The sequence below is a fragment of the Rana temporaria genome, chromosome 2 (genome assembly GCF_905171775.1).
Source record: "Rana temporaria chromosome 2, aRanTem1.1, whole genome shotgun sequence".
Taxonomy (NCBI): domain Eukaryota; kingdom Metazoa; phylum Chordata; class Amphibia; order Anura; family Ranidae; genus Rana; species Rana temporaria.
The window spans coordinates 237,053,571-237,081,402 of record NC_053490.1 but is presented as its reverse complement, the minus strand read 5'-3'; the positions used below and the strand labels follow the sequence as shown (position 1 = coordinate 237,081,402).

General features: G+C 44.5%; 1 protein-coding gene across 1 annotated transcript in view; it reads left to right on the top strand.

Annotated features, from left to right (window-relative positions):
• Positions 1–14,069: 14,069 nt before the first annotated feature.
• Positions 14,070–27,832, top strand: part of CIP2A (cellular inhibitor of PP2A) — a 70,731-nt gene continuing 56,968 nt past the window's right edge. Inside the window, exons 1-4 of the mRNA XM_040336647.1 lie at positions 14,070–14,213; positions 20,437–20,584; positions 22,842–22,954; positions 26,732–26,826. Of these exons, the coding sequence (XP_040192581.1) occupies positions 14,112–14,213; positions 20,437–20,584; positions 22,842–22,954; positions 26,732–26,826 (458 nt within the window). The 5' untranslated portion in view covers positions 14,070–14,111. The remainder of the gene's footprint in view (positions 14,214–20,436; positions 20,585–22,841; positions 22,955–26,731; positions 26,827–27,832) is intronic.

The following is a 27,832-nucleotide window of genomic DNA, read 5'->3' as shown; positions in this document are numbered from 1 at the left end:
GAGAACGGTCCGAAGGATCATCAGTCACCATCATCAGTCAGCAACGGTTCATAATCAGTCACGGACCATCAGTCAGCAACGGTTAACCGATGAAGCTGACTGATGGTCTGATGTGCCTACACACCATAGGTTAACTAACCGATCGGGTCAGAACGCGGTGACGTAAAACACAACGACGTGCAGAAAAAAATTAAGTTCAATGCTTCCAAGCATGTGTCGACTTGATTCTGAGCATGCGTGGATTTTTAACCAATGCTTTTGCGTACTAACCATCGGTTTTGACCTATCGGTTAGGCGTCCATCGGTTCAATTTTAAAGCAAGTTCTCTTTTTTTTGACCGAAGGATAACTGACCGATGGGGCCCACACACCATCGGTTTGGACCGATGAAACGGTCCTTCAGTCCGTTTCCATCGGTTTTGACCGACCGTGTGTATGCTGCCTTATTGTCTTTTTATTTTTTTTGCATGCTAGTCTCATATAGAAAATGAAGAGGTAACTCAATTTATGAAAATTCTCATATGACAGAATACAACTTCGTAAGTGATGTAATGTATTGCATTGTATTTGTATTGTATTTTTGGACGCAAACTGTACAGATTAAACAAAAATCTTACAAGAAATTTTTGTGTTTGTCCCTTCGGATAATTTCGGATGAACGGTTGTGATCGGCTCTCAAAAGCTGTGTACAATCGATCAGATTATCTATAAAATTATTGTCCGATTCAAAAGCAGTAGGTTTCGTATGATTTTCTGATCGTGTCTTCTAGCCTTTAGGGAGTTTCTTAGCACTGCCTTTCCTGAAGATTGTTGTCTACAAAGACCCACACATAAAACTAAAAAGACATCATTTTTTCCTGTGGAACTGATTTGAGGATGGCTTGTTTGTTGTAAAACACTAAATAAAAATATTATGAAACTAAAATGGTATAATTTTGGCTGGTGTTGCACCCTAAATCAACTGTTGCTTAAAGCGGAGGTCCGGCGTTTAAAAAAAATAAAAATAAAGTCAGCAGCTACAAACACTGTAGCTGCTGACTTTTAATAAGGACACTTATGTCGACAGCTGAAGCCAAGCAATCGCTTGGGTCTCGGCAGCCCCGACACCAGGAATTTAAGCATTGCGGCTTAATTTCCCAGTTCCCTACTGCGCATTCGCGAGTCGCGTGGCTCTATGTGAATGGGCGGATTTCTCCTGGGACGCACATAAGGTCCCAGAAGACACTGCTCCCCATTTTCCAGGAGGCAGAGCGAGGAGGAGAAGAAAGAAGACCACCGCGGACAAGGAAGTGGCAGATTAGGACGATCTGCCTAGTAAAAGCCACTTCTGGTAAGTATTAACCACTTAAGCCCCCAGACCATTTTGCTGGTCAAAGACCGGAGCACTTTTTGCGATTCGGCACTGCGTCGATTTAACTGACAATTGCGCGGTCGTGCGACAGGGCTCCCAAACAAAATTGATGTCCTTTTTTTTTTGCACAAATAGAGATTTCCTTTGGTGGTATTTGATCACCTCTGCGGTTTTTATTTTTTGCGCTATAAACAAAAATAGAGCGTCAATTTTGAAAAAAAATCTATACTTTTTGCTATAATAAAAATCCCCCAAAAATATATACCGTATTTATCGGCATATACCGCGTGCCGGCGTATATCGCGCACCCCAATCTGAGAAGGGAAGTTAAGGGAAAAAATTACATTTTGGATGTCTTGCCTGGCATCCATCGGCGGCCTTGTCCGGCGTCCGTCTGCGGCCTTGCACGGGGTCCGTCCAGCCTTGTCGGTGTCCGTCTGCTGTCTTGCCCGGCGGCCTTGTCCGACGTCCATCTGCGGCGTTGCGCGGGGTCCGTCGAGCCTTGTGGGTGTCCATCTGCGACTTTGGAGGTGACGTTGTGTGTTTGAATTTGGTTGCTTTCCGTTGTGTGTTTGAATTTGGCGCGCTGTGCAGAGCCGGATTTCCTGCGCACTCGGCTCCTCTCGTGTGGCTGCGGGCGGAGCCGAGCCTAGCCGAGTGTGCAGTACACTTGGCTCGGCCAATGTCGGAGACAGCAGGGATCGGCGGGGATCGGCGTATATCGTGCGCCCACGATTTTCCCCTGATTTTAAGGGGGAAAAAGTGCGCGTATATGCCGATAAATACGGTATATAAAAAAAACTTTTCCCTCAGTTTAGGCCGATACGTATTCTTCTACATATTTTTAGTAAAAAAAATAAAAAATCGCAATAAGCGTTTATTGATCGTTTTGCGCAAAAGTTATAGAGTCTACAAAATAGGGGATAGTTTTAAGGCATTTTTATTAATAATTTTTTTTTACTAGTAATGGCGGTGATCAGCGATTTTTATCGTGACTGCGACATTATGGCGGACACATCGGACACTTTTGACACATTTTTGGGACCGTTGTCATTTTTACAGCGATCAGTTCTATAAAAATGCACTAATTACTGTGAAAATTACACTTGCAGTGAAGGGGTTAACCACTAGGTGCCGCTGTAGGGGTTAAGTGTGCCCTAGTGAGTGATTCTTACTGTAGATGGGCAGTGTGTGACAAGACAGTGATCACCACTTCCGGTGATCACTGTCATTGTCACTAGGCAGAGCGGGGAGATGCTTGTTTACATCAGCATCTCCCCGTTCTTCCTCACCGTGAGACGATCGCGGGTATCCCCGCCGCGATCGAGTCCGCGGGACCCACGGAGCTTGCGGTGCACGCGCGTACACAATGCAGCGGTCTTAAAGGGGACGTATATATATATATATATATACGTCCTTTTACCTGTCCGTGCCATGCTGGTCGGCAAGCAGTTAAAAATAAAAAATAAACATTTTTTTTTTCAAAATGTTTGTAGCCTTTTTGGCTATTTATTTTTTTTGGGGTGGACCCCCACTTTAAAAATAATCCAATAAAATTATTTTTGACTACTTATCTCGCTGCTAAAAAAACCTCCATTAAATACTACAAATTGGGTTGTGCAGCATCCACAACTCACGCATATGTGTTATCCATTCTATGTTGTCTGTAATAATTCCTAAAGCAACTTTGTCACCTTAAAATAATCCACTAAAAGGTGCCTGCAAAACATTTATGTGTCTTGCAAAAAGCAAGTCAGAACTTTGCAGTCTCCTGGCACTAAAATCCTCTGCAGAATCAACAGCATTTGACAGTTCTGGGAGTCCCTTGCCATGCCCATCAATTGTCGCCACCGTGCCCATAAATAAGTGCCACTGTGCTCATAAATAAGCGCCACTGTTCCCATAAATTAGCGCCACTGTGCCCTATTAAATGCTGCCACTGTGCCCTGTAAAATGCCCCCTCCCCCCGCCCAGGACTGGGGTCAGCCATTCTGCTTCCACCGTCCCTCGATGTCTTCTCCCGCCCTCGATGACGCTTCAGCTGATCAGGTTACCGGTAACCAGAACTGATTGGCTGAAACGCCTGTCAGTGTTGGCAAGGGAACGCACCCCCCGTGCGTCCCCTGGTTAACTATTAGGAAGCCTATTAGGAAGCCAATTACAGCCCTCAGGCTGTAATCGGAAAGCCGTTGGCTCTGATAGGCACTTCCTAAGCCAACCAGCTGCCGTTATTTAGATGGCCGGCGCTCACCAGGGGAGTGGCCATCTGAATAGTGGGCGGCAGCGACAATACATGGATTCATGCAATGCATGAATCCATGTATTGTATTCAGTGGCGGTGCAGGAGCGTGAAGGGGCGGCGCTCCTGCGCCCTCTATGGACGCACCACCACTGGTTGCCAGTGGTTTAGACATTAATGGCTGTGTGTTGAGTTATTTTGAGGGGACAGCAAATTTACACTGTTATACAAGCTGTACACTCACTACTTTACATTGTAACAAAGTGTAATTTCTTCAGTGTTGTCACGTGAAAAGATATAATAAAAAATTTACAAAGATGTGAGAGGTGTACTCACTTTTGTGAGATACTGTGTATATATATATATACAGTATATACACACACACGGTATATATAAGGTCCATAAAGACATGGATGAGCGAGTTTGGAGTGGAGGAACTTGACTGACCTGCACAGAGTCCTGACCTCAACCTGATAGAATACCTTTGGGGTGAATTAGAGCGGACACGGCAAGCCAGGCCTTCTTGCCCACATCAGTGCCTGACCTCACAAATGTGCTTCTGGAAGAATGGTCAAACATTCCCATAGACACACTCCTAAAACTTGTGGACAGCCTTCAAAGAAGAGTTAAAGCTGTTATAGCTGTAAAGTTCATGTGCTTGTAAAGGCAGTCATCCCAATACTTTTGGTAATATACTGAGTGTGTTTTTATATATATATATATATAATGTGCACCCTAATTACAGTGAATATAGTGTATAAGTGCATAAAACACAAATAAATATTTCACTAAGGTCCAATCAAAATTTCAATGTTCTGAATTTCATACCAAAAACGGTGCTCTAAAATTATTGCCACTCAAGTATGTATCCACAAGCTCCACCACCTCTACATATGCAAACTCCTTACCAAAGATGGCAGACCTCTAGGTTATAGGACAGGGGTCTTCAAACTATGGCCAGGGCCGTCTTTAATATGGTTTGGGCAAACATTTTTTTTGGGCCCCCCTCCAGCTTATTTTGGGCCTGGCTGGTTCACATATATGTTTTGGCGGTCCTCATTTGTGCAGGTACAGCAGCCCATTGATTTGAATGGGCCGCCATGCCTTTGTTTCCTGCAGAAAAAAGGTGCATTCAGCATTTTAAAAATACAGTTGCCTTGAAATCCATTCTGCTTTTGCACCATGCTACTTACCTGCAGTTCTTGCACACACAAACGCACTGTGTTTTTAAAAGCGTGACCTAAACGTCTAAAAATGCAGCAAGTTTGACAGTGCGGGAACTGCAGATAAGTCACAGCAGACAGCAGAATGGACAGACAGTGCTGTATTTCAGTGCTTGATGGGCATAGGCGTGCCGTGTGCGCAGCCTATTACATGAGGCATGCGCTTTTCTTTGCAGGAAACGCAGGCATGGCGGCCCATTCAAATGAATGGGCTGCTGTGCCTGCGCAAATGTGGGCCGCCAAAACACATACATGTGAACCAGCCAGGCCCAAAATAAGCCCATCAAGCAGTTAAATACAGACAGTAATGTCATGTGCTCTGAGGCTTTACTCAGCCTGGACTGCAGGTCTGGTCTGTGATTTAAAGAGTTCCTCTATTTTACACATGGCATGGCATGGGGTCCCATGGTGCTAAAGCAGAATGGACAGACGGTGCTGTGACCCCCATGCCATGCCATGTGTAAAATAGAGGAACTTTTTAAAACACTGACCAGACCTGCAGTGAATCATCAAATATTATAAAGACTTTGGGCACACTCTACAGAAAACTTCAATTTACAATATAGATTAGCAAACAGTGACATACCTTGAGGAGCAGGACATGAAGAAGTCAGCCTCAGGAAGAGCAAACTGGGGATGTTATAAAATCACATTCTAATTCACTTTTATATGCAAGCAGCACCCAGTGGCAGGAAGGGAGAAGTGCCTGTCTAAAGGGAAGCCAGGGGTGCTGTACATTTTAAAACACTGGGAAGGGAAGCAGTACTGTCACTGGCTGCGTGCCGCTGATGATTTTCAGCCTGATTTGTGGGCAGCACAGGGGCTTAACGGAAGGCAGGGCCGCCATCAGGAATTATGGGGCCACTTACACAGCTTCAGGCATGGCCCCCTGGAGCAGAGAACCGGGATGGGGGGTGCTGCCGCCTGAAATTGAGAAGCAGGGGGGGGGGCTGCCGCAAATTTAGAAGCGGGGGGCCTTTACAAAAAAAGAAATAAAGAAAGAAAGAAAGAAAAATATATATAAAAAAGGGGTGTAGCCATCCGGGGCCCTGGGGACCTCTGGGCCCTTTAATAAAAAGAAAAAAAGAAATAAAAAATATATATATAAAAAATATATTTTAAAAAGGGGGTTGCCATCTGGGGCCCTGGGGACCTCTGGGCCCTTTAATATTTTTTTTTTAATAAAAATAAATTACAAAAAAAGGGGGGTTGCCATCCAGGACCTCTGGGCCCTTTAATAAAAAATATATATAAAGAAACATTTATTAAAAAAAAGGGGGGGTTGCCATCCAGGGCCCTGGGGACCTCTGGGCCCTTAAATAATAAAAAAAAATATATATATATAAACAAAAATAAAAAAATAAACATTTATAAAAAAGATAAAGGGTGTTTGCCACATGGGGACCTCTGAGCCCTTTAATAAGAAAAAAAAAAAATTATATATATATATATATATATATATATATATATATATATATATATATATATATGAAATAAAATATATAAAAAAATTTTTTTTTATAAAAAAAAAGGGGGGTTGCCATCCGGGGCCCTGGGGACCTCTGGGTCCTATAATAATATTTTTCATTTATATTTATATATTTTTATTTATATATATATATATATATATATATGAAATAAAATATATATAAAAAATTTTTTTTTATAAAAAAGGGGGGGTTGTCATCCGGGGCCCTGGGGAACTATGGGCCCCTGGGGACCCCCAGACCTCTAAAAAAAAAATGGCCCTTTAATAAAAAATAAAATAAAAATATATTAAAAAATTGTCCATTTAATAAAAATATATAATTTTTTTTTTTATTTAAAGATAAATAAAAAAAAGGGGGGGTTGCCATCCCTGTTATAGGAGGTCAACAAAAGGTGAATGTAATAAGCCCACAATCTCAGCAGCAACATTTTCAATAGGGTATGTATCTCACACCTCACACCACTAGATGGCTCCAAACACATCTCCAATGTTCCACTGTTTCACAAGCTTGGTCGATTAATACCGCTCTCAGAAGAAAAAACATAAAACAAGCTCAATGGCATGATATCATCCAAACAAGGAGTTTATTGTGATAAAAAGAAACTCACAAGAGCTACAGAAGAACCATGCCTGCGTTGAACCATTGTGTGCAATTCATTTAGAGACAGCACATCTATTTCCTCACAATTGGTTTTGCATATCCTGTATTTACAGATTAAGCCCCTGAGAAAATCGGGCAAGCCATCTGACGGTTTTCCTAGTTGCAGAGCAAGTCGGAACCGAGGAAGGAAATAATGGATGGAAATTCATTTTTTTTTTTTATTATTATTATTATTATTTGTTATTTATTGTTTCTGATCACGCAGAGTCTTTCGAATCTGATTTTTATCGTACGAAAATCAAACGACAACGTTACACATTAAACAAAAATCATTTGTTTTCTTCCTGTACTAGAAACATTTTGGAGCATGTCCCTTTGGAAATTTTTGGTTCGGAAGGTCGTAATTGGCTGTCAAAAGTAAAGTATGCACTATCAGAAGAACGTACAATCGCTCCTCGGACATAAATGTTTCACCCAATTTTCTTAGTGTGTACAGAGCATTAGATTATTGCTGCAGTTCTTGTTTTCATTTTACTTTTTGACACAGAGTACAGGTGGTTGGGTTATATATCTGTGTTATATACTGTAACTACAGGCCTTGAAAAAGTATTCATACCCCTTGACATTTTCCACATTTAGTCATGTTGCAACCAAAAACATAAATGTATTTTAGTGGGATTTTATGTGATAGACCAACATAAAGTGGCACATAATTGCGAAGTAGAAGTAAAGTTATAAATGGTTTTCAAAATGTTTTACAAATAAATATCTAAAAAGTGTGGCGTGCATTTGTATTTACCTCCCTTTACTCTAAGGCCTCGTACAGACGACCGGATCTATCCGCTGGGATTGATCCGCGGATCAGTTCCAGCAGATAGATACGGTCGTCTGTACGTCCGAGCGGACATTTCCCGGCAGATAAAAATCCAGCCGACGGATTCCCAGCGGATAAAAATTTTGTAGCATGCTAAGAAATCTATCCGCTGGAATCCAGTCCAGCGGACTGATCCGGTCGTCTGTACAGACTCACCGGATCAGTCCGTCCGCTCCCTCGCATGCGTCGTAATGATTCGACGCATGCGTGGAAGTATTTACCTTCCAGCGTCGCGCACGTTGCCGCGTCATCTTCGCGGCGACGGCGCGACACGTCACCGCGGATGTATTCCGCGCGGATTTCGATCTGATGGTGTGTAAAGCCATCAGATCCAAATCCGCCAGAGGATTTATCTGCTGGAAACGGTCCGGTGGACCGTTTCCAGCGGATATCCTCTCGTGTGTACGAGGCCTAATACTCCGGGCCCTAATTAAAATCTAGTGGAACCAATTGCCTTCAAAAGTCACCTAATTAGTAAATAGAGTCCACCTGTGTATAATTTAATCTCAGTATAAATACAGCGGTTCTGTGTAGCCCTCATAGGTTTGTTAGAGAAAACGTAGTGACCAAACAATATTATGAAGGCCAAGGAACACACCAGACAGGTCAAGGATAAAGCTGTGCAGAAGTTTAATGCAGGGTTAGGTTATAAAAATATCCCATGTTTTGAACATCTCACAGAGCACTGTTAAATCCATCAACCGAAAATGGAAAGAGAAAATGGCACAACTACAAACCTACCAAGACTTGGCGGTCCACCTAAACTGACAGGCCCGGCAAGGAGAGCGTTAATCAGGGAAGCAGCCAAGAAGCCCATGGTAGCTCTGGAGGTGCTCCACAGCTCAGGTGGGAGAATATGTCCACAGAACAACTATTATGCCGCGTACACACCATCACTTTATGTGATGAAAAAAACACGACATTTTCTGTGAAGTAAAAAATGACATTTTTGAAACTTCAATTTTCAAAGACGAAGTTGCCTACACACCATCGTTTTTCTCACAATGTTTTAGCAAAGCGAGGTTACGTTCCACCACTTTTTCCATTGAAGCTTGCTTCATAAGTAGCTTCTGGGCATGCGCGGGTGAAAAAACGTCGTTTTAAACGACGTTTTTTGCTACACACGGTCAATTTCTGTGAAGTAAAAAATGACGTTTTGAAAAACGACACATAAAATTGAAGCATGCTTCAATTTTTTTTGGTCGTTTTTTACAAGACATAAAATGACGTTTTTCCCCACACACGGTCAATTAAAGTGACGTTTTTAAAAACGTCGTTTTTTTTCATCACATAAAGTGATGGTGTGTACGCGGCATGAGTCATGCACTCCGCAAATCTGGCCTTTATGGAAAAGTGGCAAGAAGAAAGCCATAAGAAGCCCCATTTTGCAGTTTGCGCAAAGCCATGTGGGGGACACAGCAGACATGTGGAAGAAGGTGCTCTGGTCAGATGAGACCAAAATTGAACTTTTATGCCTAAAAGCAAAACGCTATGTGTGGTGGAAAACTAATACTGCACATCACCCTGAACACACCATCCCCACCGTGAAACATGGTGGTAGCAGCATCATGTTGTGGGAATGCTTTTCTTCAGCAGGGACAGGGAAGCTGGTTAGAGTTGATGGGAAGATGGATGGAGTCAAATACAGGGCAATCTTAGAAGAAAACCTGTTAGGCCTCATACACACGATAGGATAGCCAGAGGACAACGGTCTGAAGGACCGTTTTTATCGGTCAAATCCGATCGTGTGTGGGCCCCATAGGTTATTTTTTTTTTTCCAAAGGTTTTTATTGAAGTTTCCAAAAGTAACAAGTGCTCTTAGAGCTGACGTTTGCGGGCGCAGCCGCTGCATATTACACAGGCGAAGGAAAAATAATAATAACATAATTTACAGTACAGTAGTGCATAACGGTCAAGGGCATTATCAATGATAATAAACAGCAATAAACAACATTGAACAACAATAGCCATTAGACCATCTGAGCCAGGGGTCCGGCATAGGGCGACGATGTACGTTGCCCATGCCTACCACAGTATTCCTATATGCGAGGGGAGCTTATCCACGGGGATTGGTACGTGCTCCGGTCGTTCCCTGGGCATTCTGACCCTAAAGGTAAATAACTATAACCAGGAGGTGGCCTAACCTATTGTCTGGGGGGAAGTATAAGGGGGAAGGGTAAGGGTAATCCGCCACAGCCCTGCGGGGGGATGGGAAGCGAGGTTACAAGGGCAGGGTCGTCATGGGCACACCCTTGAACCTTGCAGGGTTGTCATTCGCTTGGTGTATTAGGTCCTCCATCTCCATTATCTTTTGGAGTCGGTGGAACCAGTCCGCGAGGGTAGGGGGGTGTGGGGAGAGCCATTTGAGCGGGATGCACATCCGGGCAGCATTTACCATGTGCATGGCCAGGGACCGGTTATACCCCCTCGGGAGCGTTTGGGCGTGATGCAGGAGAAATTGCGCGGGTGTGAATTCTAGATTGTCCGTCGTTACCTGTGCAATGTGTTTGTGAACCTCCGTCCAATAGGGTTGGAGAGAGGGACACGTCCACCAAATGTGGAGAAAGGAGCCCGTCTCCAGGTGGCATCTCCAGCAGACCTTCTGTAGTGTGGGGTCAATCCTGTGTAGTTTGAGCGGGGTCTTGTACCACCTGGAGAGGAGCTTGTACGCGTTTTCCTGCGTCTGGACGTTAACCGAGCCCTTGTGGGCGAGCCTGTAGATAGCTTCCCACTCCTCCCCCGTAAGATCGAGTGCTAGGTCACTCTCCCACTGTTGGTTGGCCCAGTGAGTTTTGGAGGAGTGCGAGTGGAACAATAGGCCGTATATTGTGGATATAAGGTGTCTCTGTGGTCCCCTACTGGAGCAGAGGTTCTCGAAGGGGGAGCAGGGCCTAGACCATTGGGAGCTCGGGGCTGTTCTGTCCAAGAAATGTCGAATTTGAAGGTACGTCCAAAATGGGAACTCGTCTTTGCCGGTCTTGGCGGCCAGTTCTGCCTGGAGCAGTAATCTGCCCGAAGCAAAGAACTGACCAGCCTGTACCGTCTCGTGTGGCCAGCCGTCAGACAGGAAGGCAGGGTGCATGCCCGGAGGAAAGTCAGGGTTCAGTCTTAGGGGGGCCCATAGGTTATTTAACCTTCGGTTAAAAAAATATGAACTTGCTTTAAAATTTAACCAATGGACGGTTAGTCCATCGTTAGTATGCAAACCATCGGTTAAAAACCCGCGCATGCTCAGAATCAAGTCGACGCATGCTTGGAAGCATTGAACTTCGTTTTTTTCAGTACGTCGTTGTGTTTTACATCACAGCATTCTGACGCGATCGGTTATTTAACCTATGGTGTGTACGCGTGACGGACCATCAGTCAGCTTCATCGGTTAACCTATGACAACGGTCCTTCAGACCGTTGTCCTCTGGTTAACCTATCGTGTGTACGAGGCTTTAGAGTCTGCAAAAGACTTGAGACTGGGGTGGAGGTTCACCTCCCAGCAGGACAACATACAGCCAGAGCTACAATGAGAATCTGTGGCAAGACTTGAAAATTGCTGTTCAGACTCTCTCCATCTAATCTGACAGAACTTGAGCTATTTTGCAAAGAAGAATGTGCAAACATTTCAGTTTCTAGATGTGCAAAGCTGATGGCAACATCCCCAAAAAGACTTGCAGCGAAAGGGGTATGAATACTTTTTCAAGGCACAGTATATAGAAGTAAACAATCAGCTGCTTAAAAACCTTAGGCCCCTTTCAGACATCCGCTCCGCCTGTCCGTTATTACAAGTCCGTTAACGGACTTGTAATACATCCCTATGGGATCACGTCCGTTAGCGGATGGAGCATCCGCTAGCGTCCGCGTCCGTCGGGATTCCGGTTTTCGGACGGAAGAAAACCCTATTTTTCTTCCGTCCGGCGGAACGGAACTGATGCAGACAGACAGACGGTCCGTCTGCATCCGGTTCCCCATAGGGCAGAGCGGAGCTGAGACAGGGCGTTCCCTGCACTGTGTGCGGGGACCGCCCTATCCGCCGACAGCTGAGCGGGGATCCCCGCTGAGCCGACAGAGACACACGGAGCGGACCCAGAAACGGTCCGCTCCGTGTGAAAGAGCCCTTAGTAAAGTAAGTACAGTGGAACCTCGAATTGCAATGTAATGTAAAATGTTGTGGGGCACATGGGTTTAGAATGGAGAGCATGGAGCCGGTAAATATGTTATATTTACCGGGTCCTTCCTTTCCTGAATGAACACAGTGAGCGATCGGTATTGACCGCTCTTGTCTTGTGTCCATTCATAACTAAAGCATTGTAAACACAGTTTACTATGCTTTTGTTTCTGAATGAACAGGAAGCCGCTCAACACAGAGCACTTCCTATCTATTCACTGTCCAGAAAGAGACTGGGCAATCTCTGTCCTCACTCCCTTCTCAGTCCTAAAAGCGAGGCATCAGGAGTTTGTTTAGAACCCTGATATTTCACCAAATTCTCCCCTGCTGATCTGATCCCTCTGTGTGCCACTCCCCTCCCCTGCACGCTGCCAGCACTCCTTTCCTCCCTAATGCCAGCTGTCTGATGTTGTGAGGCACAGGGGTTCAGGATGTAGAGCATGAAGCCGGTAAATATGTTGGCCCGGATTCAGAAAGGAGTTACGTCGGCGTATCTCCAGATACGCCGTCGTAACTCTGAGTGTGAGGCGTTGCATCTCTGCGGCTGATTCATAGAATCAGATACGCCTCACTGTTGCCTAGATACGAGCGGTGTAAGTCTCCTATGCCGTCGTATCTTGAAGTGCATATTTACGCTGGCCGCTAGGGGCGCTTCCGTAGATTTACGCATAGAATATGCAAATGAGCTAGATACGCCGATTCAGAAACGTACGTGCGCCCGGCGCATTGATTTACGTAGTTTACGTAAGGCTTTTTCCGGCGTAAAGTTACCCCTGCTATATGAGGCGTAGCCAATGTTAAGTATGGACGTCGGGACAGCGTCGAATTTTGCGTCGTTTATGTAAGTCGTACGCGAATAGGGCTGTGCGGAAGTTACGTTCACGTCTAAAGCATTGACTATTTGCGGCGTAATTTGGAGCATGCGCACTGGGATACTTTCACGGATGGAGCATTCGCCGTTCGTTAGGAGCGTCAATTACGTGGGGTCACGATTAATTAGCATACAACACGCCCCCTACCAGCCTATTTTGAATTAGGCGGGCTTACGCCGGCCCATTTACACTACGCCGACTTAACTTAGGGCGCAAGTTCTTTCAGAATACGGGACCTGCCTCACTAAGTTGCGGTGTAGTGTATCTGAGATACGCTACGCCCGCCTAAAGATAGGCGATTCTACCTGAATCTGGCCCGTTATATTTACTGGGCCCTTCCAGCACGTGTACAACCTGCCCCCCCCCCGGTACTGCCTCTGCATCTAAAGCGGTTGGCGATTGATGCACCCAGGGGGTGTCAGGTTGTCCCATCCCAGCCACCATAATTTAACCACACCCACTTTCCGCAAACCACAGGCCGCTGTCCCCCTCAATCCTCATTCTCAACTTTATAAGTTGCGAGGTATGAAACTGGATGGCGGATACATGAATGAAGCGTCACTATGTGACACTTTATTTGATACTAGCCCGCAGAGTTTATTGCACTGACTTGTGTAATCCTAACGCACAGCTCTGTTTTAATAAATTTTGCCTTGATATACAAGCGATGTCTTGATATAAGAGTAGCGTCATGTCACAACTGAGTATAAAAAAAGAAGAGAGGAGCCTAAGTGTAGCATTTAATGAAGGTACAACATTTAGCAACTTATTCCTACACTTAGAGGTGCCTCTCCTCTTTTTTATAACCTGTAAAAAAATGCTTTGATATACAAGTGCTTTGGATTACAAGCATGTTTCTGGAACGACTTATGCTCGCAAACCAAGGTTTTACTGTACTGTTCTTAAAATGCTAGCTGCCTGGAAATGTCTGAGCCACAGACCTGGAACAGCAGGCACTACATATATGTAAACTTCTGTATCTATATTTCTATGTTAGACTGGGTAATTGAGTATAGAAATATCAGGTGATACATGTACCTTCATACAACTATAGATAGCACTTTCCACACACACGTAGTAGCACCAATCTCTCGTTGGAAGAGCTCAGCTCGCACAAGTGCAATAGCTATCTGAGTAGCAGAGGGACTCACACATGCGCAGAGACTCGCACTGAAACAAGCGCACAGCGCTCCCTGCAGCCCTGTTTCCTGCTCTACGTCACATCCTGCCATGAAAAAAAAAACATGAAAGTTTAGAGCGCGAGATACAATTGTGTGTGCGGACTGCGGAGCCCGTCAGCTGGAAGTATGGACCCGGCCTCCTGTATGAAGAGCTTACTGCAGGCCATAGCGCGGTACAAGAGCAGCAAGAATGAGGCGAACGGGGCTGCCGTGCAGAGACAGCTGGAGGTAGAGGATCTCCGTATATGAGCTCTATACACGTATCAGGACTGTTTCTACAGGTCCCTTTGTGCCAGGCAGAGGTTGCGCAGTATGCACGGCCCTCTGGTTCCACATGCTGTAATCTTTTCCTGTCCTTGGGGGGCATGGAGGCTGCTGGGGAGACAATGACACTGACCTGCATCATGCATTTACACAAGGAGGACTTGTGTCTTTCCTCATCAGTGCATGCTTGTGCTGGTTCTTATTACTGAAGTCAGAGCACTAGAGGCAAGGCGTGCTTATACCACCCATTCCCCACCCCCCCTTGTCAGATGGCAAAAAAAATTAAAAATCCATGTACCATTGGGGTGATTTCCCTTCACTTCCTGTCCCATAGTCACAACAGGAAGTCTGTCCAAAGTGAGTGTCCCAACTGGAAGATTTCCCCTCTATTCATGCCCGAGTGACAACTAGGGATGTGTTGGGATGCTCTTCTGAACCCACGTGTCTAAGCCTGCCAGGAAGCTGTCACTTGTAATGGGCCAATCCTCTGTGACAGGGGCATTCCTAGACCCACAGCCACAATTATTGATTGGGGGTTATCGCTAATGGGGACACAGACAGCAATAAAAAATGCACAGGGGTTCTAATCCACCTCCACTCTATTCAAAAAGAAAAACGTTTTTAGTTATTCTTTAACCGGTTAACGACCACCCACTGTATATATACGTCCTGTTTTTAAAGATGGATATCTCGGTAACGGCAGCAGCAGCTGCTGCCACAACCGGGATATCCATCTCTTCAGTGAGCGGTCCTGTCGACGATAACGACGGTCTCCACCGCGAGATTGCCGTTATCGGTGGTGGGAGGGGGGCCCCCTCCCGCAGCTCTCCCGTGCCCTCCGCCGCTTACCGGAGCCGTCGGTAGCGGCGGAGGCGATCGGGTCCTTCACGCTGCTGTGTGGGGATGCGAGTGAGGACAAGATGGTCCCCATAGCATTGCTGGGCGGAAGTGACGTCAAAACGTCAGTCCCGCCCAGCGTCTTAAAGAGACATTTTTTTGTTGTCATTTTTTCAAATGACAAAATTTCCATTTTTTTTTTTTTTTGCATTTAAGTCTAATTATGAGATCTGAGGTCTTTTTGACCCCAGATCTCATATTTAAGAGGACCTGTCATATTTTTTTCTATTACCAAGGATGTTTACATTCCTTGTAATAGGAATAAAAGTGATAATTTTTATTTTATTTTTTATTTCAGTGTAAAAAATTATAAAATAAATAAGAAAACCCCCCAAATTTTTTTTAAAGCGCCCCGTCCCGACGAGCTCACGCGCAGAAGCGAACGCATACGTGAGTAACGCCCGCATATGAAAACGGTGTTCAAACCACACAAGTAAGGTATCGCCGCGATCGTTAGAGGGAGAGCAATAATTATAGCCCTAGACCTCCTCTGTAGCTCAAAAAATGAAACCTATAGAATTTTTTAAACGTCGCCTATGGAGATTTTTAAGGGTAAAAGTTTGACGCCATGCCACAAGCGGGCGCAATTTTTAAGCGTGACGTGTTGGGTATCATTTTACTCGACGTAACATTATCTTTCACAATATATAAAAAAATTAAGCCAAATGTATTGTCTTATTTTTTAATTAAAAAAAGTGATTTTTTTTTTCAAAAAAAGTGCGCTTGTAAGACCGCTGCGCAAATACGGTGTGACAAAAAGTATTGCAATGACCGCCATTTTATTCTCTAGGGTGTTAGAAAGAAAAATATATAATGTTTGGGGGTTTTAAGTTTTAGTCTTGTAAACACCAAATCTGAAAAACACCTTCTGTCCTTAAGTGGTTAAATACGTTGTATTCCCTTCCATATACCTGATGAAGTGACTGGCCTCAAAGATTAAATAAACCCTCCTACAGAAGTTGTATCTGTAGTCTCCTATACCCGTTTAAAGTCCAAAATATATAATGCTTGTCTGAGCTGTCAGGAAAAAGGGGGCGGCGAGCTGAAGTTACACTCTGCAGAGCTCAGTGAAGAGATGTCTAAGAGCTGATTGGATGGAAGACACACAGCACTCAGGAACCAGCTGGTGGTCCTTCCCCTGTCACCTTTTTTTTCCTCTTGGTGTCAGGATAACTTGTCAGAAGTGATTGATGCTGATGGCAGAGGAATGAAGCAGCAGACAGAAATGACACTTGGTGCTCTGGATTGAGACATATTTCATGCCTGAGGTTTACATACACTTTAACATAACTGCAAAGTAAATGGGTTGTCCGAAGGCGGTCTATGTTTCTCTCACACATTAAAGTAACTGTAAAACCTATAGATAACCACTCGCTGTAAAGAATAGTTAAAGCGGAAGTTCCAGCGTTTAAAAATAAAAAAATTAAAAGTCAGCAGCTACAAACACTGCAGCTGCTGACTTTTAATAAGGACACTTACCTGTCCAGGGTGCCCGTGATATCGGCAGCCAAAGCCGAGCAATCGCTTGGGTCTCGGCTGCCCCACCGCCATCCTCGGTGAGGGAATCGCAAAGCGTTGTGGCTTCGCTGCCCGGGTCCCTACTGCGCATGCGCGAGTCACGTGGCGCTATGTGGATAGGCGGATTTCTCCTGGGACACACACAAGGTCCCAGAAGACATGAGGAGGAGAAGAAACAAGACCACCGTGCACGAGGAAGTGGCAGATTAGGACGATCTGCCTGGCAACAGACACTTCTGGTAAGTATATATAAAAAAGAAAAATTGCCAAAGCCTTTTTGGCTATTATTTTTATTTTTTTTAGGGTGGACCTCCGCTTTAATATTTATTGTGGCTGAAGAATATCCTTTTGGATGTCACGTCTGTCCAATGGCTGCTCCATTGCTACAGGACATTAATGTACTGGTCAGCAGGTGAAGCAGCAAAGGACCACCATCCAACACACCCGATTAGCTCTTTACATGCGTTGTAAAGGCAATTTTTTTTTTTTTTTGTATCTTAATGAATTGGGATTTAAAAAAAAACTGTGTAGCACCCTAGCCTTTACAAATCACTTTTAAGTCCTCATTAAAAAATCGCATCAGATTTGTTGCATGTTTCCAGAAGGACAAAACTCCACAACAAGATTTCCATTCTCTTCTGTTTGGCCCATTCACATCTCAGTCATGCGCTGTCACACCAAAGAAAAACAGGCGCTTCATTGGGGGAGGATCTCGTGTTTTTTGACCTCATAGACTTCAGTAGGAACACCTGAAAATTGTGCACAACAGGCATTTTTCGTGCCTAATGGGCAGTTTCCTCCTAGTAGCCCGATTATGCCTAAAAATGCATGTAAAAACACCCAAAAAGGCAACCATTAAGTGTAAACCCAGTTTAAGACCCCTTTCACACTGAGGAGTTTTTCAGGCGGTACAGCGCTAAAAATAGCGCTGCTATACCGCCTGAAAAACTTCACTGCCTACTCAATGTGAAAGCCCGAGGGCTTTCACACTGAGGCGATGCGCTGGCGGGAGAGAAAAAAATCTCCTGTCAGCGGCATCTTTGGAGCGGTGAGATGAGCGGCATGTATACCGCTCCTTCCCATTGAAAACAATGGGAAACCGCGGCAATACCGCCCGCAATGCACCTCTATAGAGGCGCATTGCGGGCGGTATTAACCCTTTATCTGCCGCTAGTGGGGGTTAAAGGAGTTGTAAAGGTAAAAGTTTTTTTACCTTAATGCATCCTATGCATTAAGGTAAAAAAACATCTGACAGCACCGCCCCCCCCCCCCCCCCCCCCGAGCCCCCCGTTTTACTTACCTCACCATTCGAAAGTCCCGGGCGCGTGCTTGTCATCTTGCTCGGTTCCCAGCCTGGCCGTTGATTGGCTAGGCTGGGCGGATTGATAGCAGCGCAGCCATTGGCTGGCGCTGCTGTCAATCACAGCGGATGACGCGGCGCGCCGGGGGGCGGGGCCGAGTGATACAGTCGGCGGCTATGGCCGCTGCTGTATCACGGGAGCGCGCTCGCAAAAGCTTTCCACCATGCGAGGGAGCTCGCATGAATGTGGAAAGCTTTTGCGAGGAGGAGCCGAGACAGCCGCCGAGGGACCCCAGAAGACACAGATCCGGGTCACTCTGTGCAAAACGATCTGCACAGTGGAGGTAAGTATAACATGTATGTTATTTTTTTTTTTTTTTTTTAATTGTACCTTTAGTGTTCCTTTAATACCGCACCGCTAGCGGCCAATCCCGGCGGTATAGCGCCACTATTTTTAGCGCTGATATACCGCCACCGCCGATCCTGCTGTAATCTGAAATGGGCTTTAGGCTGGTCATACATTATACAATTTTCCTTTAGATTTACCAAAATCATATAATATGTGGTCAAACCTAAACTCGTATGCAATCAGGGAGGCCCCTGCACTACATAGTTGAAGGTAAATCTAAAGCAAATTAGATAAGAAATGTGTTTAATGTATGGCCACTGTTAATATTGCATGCAAAAAACATATGTTTTGTGAATTGTTATACTTGCGGTGCCATTTGTTCTCATCAGCACCCCAGAACACCTTGTCAATGGTTTGCATTGCAGAGCACCACAGTGAAAAGTAATGTTCTTCCCTGCCCTGTGTTACAAAAAATAGTACTTGCAACTTTTTGGCGCCTTAGGCAGCCTATTTAAATGAATGCACATTAAAGCGGAACTAAAGTTCCACTATCACAAACTACAAGCAGGGAGGTTCTTTATTTCATTGTCTCTTCTATCTGCCTGCTAACAGCATTCTCTCATGTAAACAGAGCTGCACATGTGTAGCTTGGCTTACTTCGCCGGCACAGTCCCTATGTGCCAGGATGACTGAGTCCTGCACATGCACAGGAGTGACATCATCCCACACTAGCCAATTAAGGTGGCTGAAAACTGGTATGCAGAAGAAGATGTCAGTGAGGGACGTGACTAGGGGTCAACCAATATATCGGCCGACTTTTTTTTTAAATAATGGCTTTTACGGCCGCTGTTTGCTGATTTTTTATTTTTTTTTCCTCAGTGGAGGAAGTCTGCAGCTATTTACTGGCCGCACTGCATTTTGGGGTTTGTAGTGTGGGCTCTGGAGGCAGGGTGCGCAGCACGTCGGGGGACAAATGGAGTTCCCCTTGGCCAGGCGAGGGGACGGAACAGAGCCGAGCGCTCTGCTGGTGGGCACCAATATTATTAATAACATTATTGAGCTGCACTGGTGGGCACTGATGAGCTGCACTGGTGGGCACTGATGAGCTGCACTGGTGGGCACTGATGAGCTGCACTGGTGGGCACTGATGAGCTGCACTGGTGGGCACTGATGAGCTGCACTGGTGGGCACTGATGAGCTGCACTGGTGAGCTGCACTGGTGGGCACTGATGAGCTGCACTGGTTGGCATTAGTGAGATGCACTTGTTGGCACTGGTGCGGTGGCACTGATGCACACTGATAGGCTGCACTGGTGGGCACTGATAAGGTGGCACTGTGGGCTGCACTGGTGGGCACTGATAACGTGGCACTGTGGGCTGCACTGGTGTGCACTAATGGACACTGATAGGCTCCACTGGTGGGCCCTGATGTGGAACTGACAGGCTGAACTGGTGGGCACTAATAGGTTGCACACCACCTCTCCACCCTAAACAATAACCTCCTCTCCACCCTAGGTTTGCTGAGATGAAGGGGAAAAAAATTGGCCGTAAAAATTGGCATCTTATATCGCCCGCCCCGTGTGCGGGGACCGCCCTGTCAGCTGCCGGCTCAGCGGGGATGTACGGAGCGATCCCCGCTGAGCTTACGGACACACGGAGACGGATCATTACATTTCCCCCCCCCCCCCCCCCATGTGAAAGGGCCATTACAGGGAGTGCTTATTTCAAAATGTTTCATCTAGTAAGAGCTGGGCTAAAGTGTTATCATGGTGCTTTCCTCCCCCTTTAGACCCCATTTACACCTACATAATGGCACATTATTAGTGCTTTTTCTTTCACTGCCATGTTTAATTGAATAGGTTGTCCTACACATGGTTTCTGGGTGTTTCAGCACATTTGCTGTGTGACCAAATGCACAATTCCTTGCTGCAGTTAGGGTGTCATTAAAAATGATGGTACCACAAGCCCGATGCACTTTTTCAGGAAACAAAAGTTTCTGCATGCTTTCCTGGAACATAAAGGTGTGAATGTGACCTTGATGGTTTGTATGTGTTTTCTTTATTTTGATTTATAGATGGTCAAAAGCAACACAGTAAACTTATTTTTTTTTTGTTTGTCTATAAGGTCATCTTTGGGCTGAAGTTAAGCAAGTTATTTGCATCAAACAAGATATTGCCCAGTGAATGCTTGAGCGCTCTTGTGGAACTTATTGAAGACCCCCATACTAGTCCTGCTATAACACTGAAGACTGTTAACTTGTTATCAAATTTAGGTAAGTATCTTATGTGGGAAAAGATGCTTGGTGGCCAATCAACTTCTTACTTTTGGGGGGAAAAAAATATATATAAATTTATATTTTTTGTACTTTCTAGTATAAAACATTCCCAATAAAAAATTGTTTAAAAATCCCAATAAGCATATATTGATTGGTTTGCGCAAAAGTTATAGTGTCTACAAACTATGGGATAGATTTACTTTTTACTAGTAATGGTGGCGAATGCCCATTTTTAGCGGGACTGCCACATTACGGCGGCCAAATCTGACACTAAGTGACACTTTTTGGGGACTAGTGTCACTAATTCAGTGATCAGTGCTAAAAAAAATGCACTGATCCCTGTATAAATGACACCTCCAGAGAAGGGGTTAACCACAGGGGGCAATCAAAGCGTTAAGTGTGTTCCCTTTGAGTGTTTCAAGCTGTGGGGGGAGTGGATGTACTGGTGGAAAAGAGATCAGTGTTTCAGCTTAGGTGGAATACAAGATATTTTACTGTGTCTTGTTTACATAAGCAGAGCGCGGTTCTGCCTTTCCTCCAAACGATCGGCGGGTCCTGGCGGCCACCGGACCAGCTGATTGGTTCTCGCAGTGCCCAATCACAGCAGAAGCTGCGCTCCGGGGTGCGCACATGCTCCCTTGATCATGTGCACAAAATCACGTACAGGTATGTGATTTTGCACAGCCAGGCCACCCTGCAGCAGTATATAGGCGGTCTGGAAGTGGTTAAACAAATTTCCTGCTGAAGACAAGAAAGTACCCACAGCTGTCAGAATATTCTCACAGTAACTATAGGATTTTGGCTGAAATTGGAGCCATGTACCACCAGCTTTCTTTTTTCTGATTGGTTTTGATGATGGTACCTATATCATTTTGGGTACCACCATTATCTTTGTCGAGTAATCTACAGTGGATATAAAAAGTCTTCAAAAAGCCTGTGTCAGGTTTCCGCAATGTAAACAAATGTGACAGATGAATCATTTCAGAACTTTTTTCACCTTTAATGTAGCCTATAAACTGTACAACTCAATTGAACAAACTGAAATCTTTGGTGGTTGCATAAGTGTGCACACCCTTTTATAACTGGGGATGTAGCTGTGTTCAGAATTAAGCAATCTCATTCAAATGCATGTTAAATTTAAAGTGCCTCTGATTGACCCCAAATAAAGTTCAGCTGTTCCATTAGGTCTTTCCTGACATTTTCTTGGTTGCATCTTACAGCAAAAGCCATGGTCTGCAAAGAGCTTCCAAAGCATCAGATGAGTCTCATTGGTAGGTAGAGAAGGGTACAAAATAATTGAATGTCCCCCCAAAATTGATGAAAAGACAAGAAGAAAGCTGGTCAGGGAGGCTGCCAAGAGGCCTACAGCAACATTAAAGGACTACAAAGTTAACCCCTTTATTGCCCCTTAGTGTTAACCACTTCCCTGCCAGTGACATTTACACATGATCAGTGCATTTTTATAGCACTGTTCGCTGTATAATTGTCAAGCGTCCGATATGTCCACCAAAATGGCGCAGTCCCGATAGCAATCACCGCCATTACTAGTGAAAAATATTATAATAAAACAAAATGGCATAAATCTATCCCCTATTTTGTAGAGGCTATTATTTTTGCATAAACATTCAATATATGCTTTTTGCAGTTTTTTTTATTTTTTGTTAATTTTTATTTTTTGTATTACCAAAAATATGTAGAATATAGCAAAAAGTACAAAATATTGTGGTTTTTTTTTTTGTCGCACCCCTTTTTTGTTTTATTTTGTTTATAGCGCAAAAAATAAAGACTGCAGAGATGATCAAATGCCACCAAAAGAAAGCTCTATTTGTGGGGCAAAAAAGGACGTCAATTTTGTTTGGGTACATCGTCGCATGACCGCGCAATTGTCAGTTAAAGCGACGCAGTGCCGTATCGCAAAAAATGCCTTGGTCATTGAGCAGCCATATCTTCCGGGGCTGAAGTAGTTAATTGAACAAGCTGAAGTCAGAAGCTGATTGGCTACCATGCGCAGCTGCATCCGCCAGTTTTTGTAACTCAACCCCAGTGTGTCTCATGCTGCATCTAAGATTATTGGTCATTGTCCTATACATTTGGATTGGACACATCTTATCTGTCTGTATATATGGCTGGTGCACTTTTCATATGTGTGTATATTCTAGCCTAGCACAGTTGGTCATGTCTGTTTGATGTTTTGCATTTTGTTCTCTTTTTATTTTTTTTTTTTTAATAAAAACATTTTTTTTCTGTTTGATAGCTGTAGACACCGAAACAAGAGAAACTCTTCATTCTACTTACAATCTCACCAATGTTTTGGCTGGTGTAGTTTACAGATATAGCTCCATCCTAAATGATCCAGTTTTATTACAGGTTTGTACATTTCTATTTGACTTCTCCTACAACCTCTATAAATCTTAGTATAGAACCCATGCACTGGTATAATCATGTATGTATTTGGGAAGTAGAATATTATATCCTTAATAGATAAAGGGATGTCGGACCATGTGCATGCATCAGTAGTAATTTATTGAGCAATGCCATCCAAAAAAGATACAAGCATAATGAACCCGTGACCTCCCATGGTTTCCACCTAAAAAATCGGGCCCTAACTCGCCCAGCCCGGGATGATGAATGGACCCGTTTCCACTGAGTGCAGCGCTCCACCTTAAATCCACAATGGGCAAATGAGGCACTGCCCCATAATAGAACAAGGGTGCAAACCAGGGGTATCAAACATGTCCTAAAAAAAAGTCAGTCAATAGCAATGAATGGAATCAAATGGTCATAAAATAGTACACAGGAATATCTTCCGATTTCCAGCTGGTATCAAACAATGAGTACATCAGCCATGCACATGACAGTCCAGACTAATGATGACTGGGTTAAATGTCCATAAGGGGATGTGATGAGGACAGGAGATGGAGCGGTAAGAACGGCATGGAGATAACTCCTAGATGATGGACTGACCTCATGTTTTATGCACAAGCATTAAAGACAGTGATGGACTACAGGGTGACTACCAAATAAAGTCGCTAATACCACCATATGTAGCCATCTCCCATGTGATGGTGTCGGGTGTACTCAGTCTTCTGTTTGTGTTCCCCTCCAAGTGGATGGATGTGGTAACCACTCAGCTGTGTCCCGACTCATGCAGCTCTCCTGTTTGTGTTGTAACCACCAGAGTTCACATGCTGTACGCTACTCAGCTGATCCATTCAGCCTTACTCTATCTCATGCAGCTCTCCTGTTGGTAGTTGTATTCAACAGAGTTCACATGCTGTGCGCTTCTCAGCTGATCTGACCAGGGGCTACTGATCTCTCCAATCTGGTTAGGTAGACGAGCAGTAGACTGAATGTTCCACAGTTAAAAATGGGAAGTCCCTGAAATAAGGGGTGGTTGGGCCAAGAACAAGGGGGGGGGGCGCATCCCTGTGTCTGTCTACATGTTTCGTTCCAAGCTATCAGAACTTCGTCAGGACACCAAAGATCAGCTAAGCAACACCCCCGATCAGATCAGCTGAGTAGCGCACAGCATGTGAACTCTGGTGGTTACTACACAAACAGGAGAGCTGCATGAGTCGGGACATGGCTGAGTGGTTAACACATCCACCTGCTGGGGAGGGGCATGAACGGAGGACTGTGAGTACACCTGACACCATCACACGGGAGTCTGCTTCATGTGGTGGTATTTGTGACAGGTTGAGTCTACCCGACATTGTTTGGGAATCTCCCTGTAGTCTATCACTGTCTTCAATGCTTGTGCATGGTAGTCGCATATGACATGAGGTCAGTCTGTCGTCTAGGAGTTATCTCCTTGCCATTCTTACTGCTCCATCTCCTGTCCTTCTCATCAAATCCCCTTATGGACATTTAACCCAGACATCATTGGTCTGGACTGTCATGTGCATTCAAAAGTCAGTCTGGGCAATCTGCCAAGTCTGGGCAGCCTGCCAAGTTTTGAAAACATTCTTTATCAGTGGAAAGTTAAGTCTAAACATTGTATCACTTCAAAGGAATAAACTTCTGTATGTAAATTAGGAACAGGGTGATTACCAAATAAAGCACTTAAACACCAAACATTTTTCTGACAGCTCTTTTCAAGTTAAAATCATTTTTTTTGCTAGAAAATTACTTAAAACCCCCAACCATTATATAATTCGTTTAGTAGAGACCCTAGAGAATAAAATGGCGGTTGTTGCAATATTTTATGTTGCACTGTATTTGCGCAGCAGTCTTTTTTTTAAATGCAATTTTTTTGGAAAAAATTACTTTAATGAATTAAAAAAAAAAAACTATTCAGTAAAGTTAGCCCATTTTTATTATTATTATTTTTTTTTTTTGTATAAATTTAAAAGATTTTACGCCGTGAGAATTGTGATCTTCATTCTAAGCAAAAAAATTGTGATTCTCATTTTGGCCAGAATCGTGCAGCTCTAATGTGTACTCATTTACGGCCATTTGATTCCATTCATTGCTATTGACTGACTGACCTATTTTGAGGGTATGTTTGGTAGGTTAAGAGCTAATTTGACTGATTTGTTTTGGGGTTTGCACCCTTGTTTCATTATGGGGCAGTGCCTCATTCGCCCATTGTAAATTTATGTTGGTCCAGTGGGAACAGGTCCATTCATCATCCCTGGCTGGGTGGGTTAGGGCCTGATTTTCTTTGGCGCAGTGGGCTCAGCTCCCTATTGGGACCTCATCCTGCACCCCTTGTGGTTTTGTGAGGTTAATGTCATCTGGTCCCAGATTTATATGGGGTTACTGGGGTGATTTTAGGTGGGGTCTATGGGGGGCCACAGGGTTCAGAAGGGTTAATTATGCTTGTATATTTTTTGAGGGACATTGCTCAATAAATTTGTAGTTAAAGTGGATGTAAACCCTCCATACACCCATTGAAGTGAACAGCCCCAGATGACACACAGGGATGAAACAAATCTCCCTACATAGGTTTTACATGTATACCTGCTGTCTTCACATTTATATACTGTTTAGAAAGTTCAGATTGTGTTAGCAAATTTTCTCTTCCTGTTTAACTCAGAGTGTGTAGTCTGGGCATACAGCTTAGATGGCTAACATTTCTGATTGGGGGGAAAGACACACCCCCTCTCATATGCAGAGACTCTCGGAAGTGTTTTGTAACAGGGCCAGCTGCCTGCTAATCTATAGCAACCTCCCCAGACAGAAATGTCAGGCTGCTTTTATCTGATGTGTCCAAGAATTTGTCAGGAGTTAGGATAACAGAGGAATGCTTAAAGCGGTAGTTCACCCCCCCCCCCCCCCGACACATTTTACCATCGAGACAGGCATTGTAGCGCGAGCTACAGTATGCCTGTCCCGATTTTTTTAACCCCGTACTCACCTTGTAGTCGTCCATCGTAGATTTCGGCTCCCGCGGGGAATGGGCGTGCCTATGGAGAGGGAGGATGATTGACGGCCGGCCCTGGCACGTCACTCTCCCCGAAGACAGCCGGAGTAGGTCTCGGCTCTTCACGGCGCCTGCGCACAGGCTATGCGCACGCGTCGTGAAGACCAAGCCTATTTCGGCTATTTCCGGAGAAGCGTGACGCGCCAGAGCCGGCCGTCAATCATCCTCCGTCTCCATAGGCACGCCCATTCCCCGGTATCTTCGATGGACGACTACAAGGTGAGTACGGGGGTAAAAAATTCGGGACAGGCATACTGTAGCTCGCGCTACAATGCCTGATTTTAAGGTAAAAGAAAAAAAAAATTTTTTTTTTTCCCGTCGATAGGGTGAACCCCCGCTTTAAGGAGAGAGAAGAGAGATAACAAAACACTGCAGTTATATGTGCCCAGCTCAAATTTCATGAATTGGGTTTACATTAACTCAAATTAGTCGTGTATTGTCTTGTGTTTTTTTGTTTTTCTTTGTTTATATAGCCAAGACAGGCAGGTAAAGTTTAACATACAGGGCATAAAACAGCATCTGAAAAGCAAAAGGGGGACTCGCTAGTGGAGGTTGGGAGAGCCCCTCCCCATGTGCCTTGACTCTTCCTGAAGTATTAATACTGCAAGCTTTTCTAAGTAAGAGCAACATTCAATCATATCCATATCATATAACGGCTCTTTTGGGCTGGCTTTATTTGTCTTGCTTATATTTGTCTGAATTGTGATCCTTTTATTTAGTGCCTTCAGCTGCTGCAAAGGTTGACCTACGATATAAGAGTTTTGCATGCAAGTGTCAACATTGAGGAACTAATATCCTTCTTGATGAACAGAATGTAAGTAAACTTTTAGCAATTCATTTTAGGCACCTTTTTTATGGGGAAAATATGCATCTGGCGTTCTTTGTTTCTTCCATGCTGTATTTTTGTTTTTAACCTATTGTATCTGCCTCTGTTTTAGAAGTCTGTGGTAGGGGCATGCACAGACATGGTTCCCCCCCCCCCTTTGCCCCACCTCAATCTACTGGTGATGTGAAAATGTGGGAGGTAAATACAATTAACCAGTCAGTGTGGCATACTAAAATTTGCTCAAAAGCAGCCCTGATCATTCCTAATAAGTGGATTGAAATAAAATTTGTGGGTGGCCCTGTTTGTCTTCTCCTGTACAGCATCCTTTGACTGAAAATTAGCAGTCGGGCAAAAAATGTATGGCCAATCAGCAACTCCATCTATTCAGGTGCAGCTGCTGTTCGGGTGCTCTGACAGCCACTGGTGCCTGTGTCTTGTCGGGCTGGTTCCTCCATCGATATGGTTCCTGCCTCGACGGCGCAGTAGGAGGCCACGGAAATCTCCGAGCCTCAACAGCTGATCGTCGGCTTAGACAAGCTCGCTCCCGCTACCTGAAGCCTGCTTATACACTAGTACACGCCGCTCTACACAGCAAGAGGCGGATGTGACATTGAGAAGTGCTTTTTTGATTGGTTATCCACGCCCAGAAAAAAGGGGCAGGCTCTGGGGGGGGCAGCTGCACCACAGAAGGTTTTTCACCTTAATGCATAGAATGCTTTAAGGTGAAAAACCTTGAAACTTTACAACTCCTTAGTTAGTTGGAGGCAGTTAGGTGATTTTGTGCTATGTACTCAAAGGATAAGTTCACCTTTTAAAAAAAATAAAAATAAAAAGCAGATTTTTGCAGGTAAACAAAATGTGCATTTATTTTTCTGTAGCCTGCAGAGCATTGCACCCATGATAAGGAGATCACAGGTTCAGTCTCCTGCAGACTCTCAGCATTGCTGTCTGCTCGTACCTTGTATGGGGAGACAGTTATTAGAGAGCAGGAAGA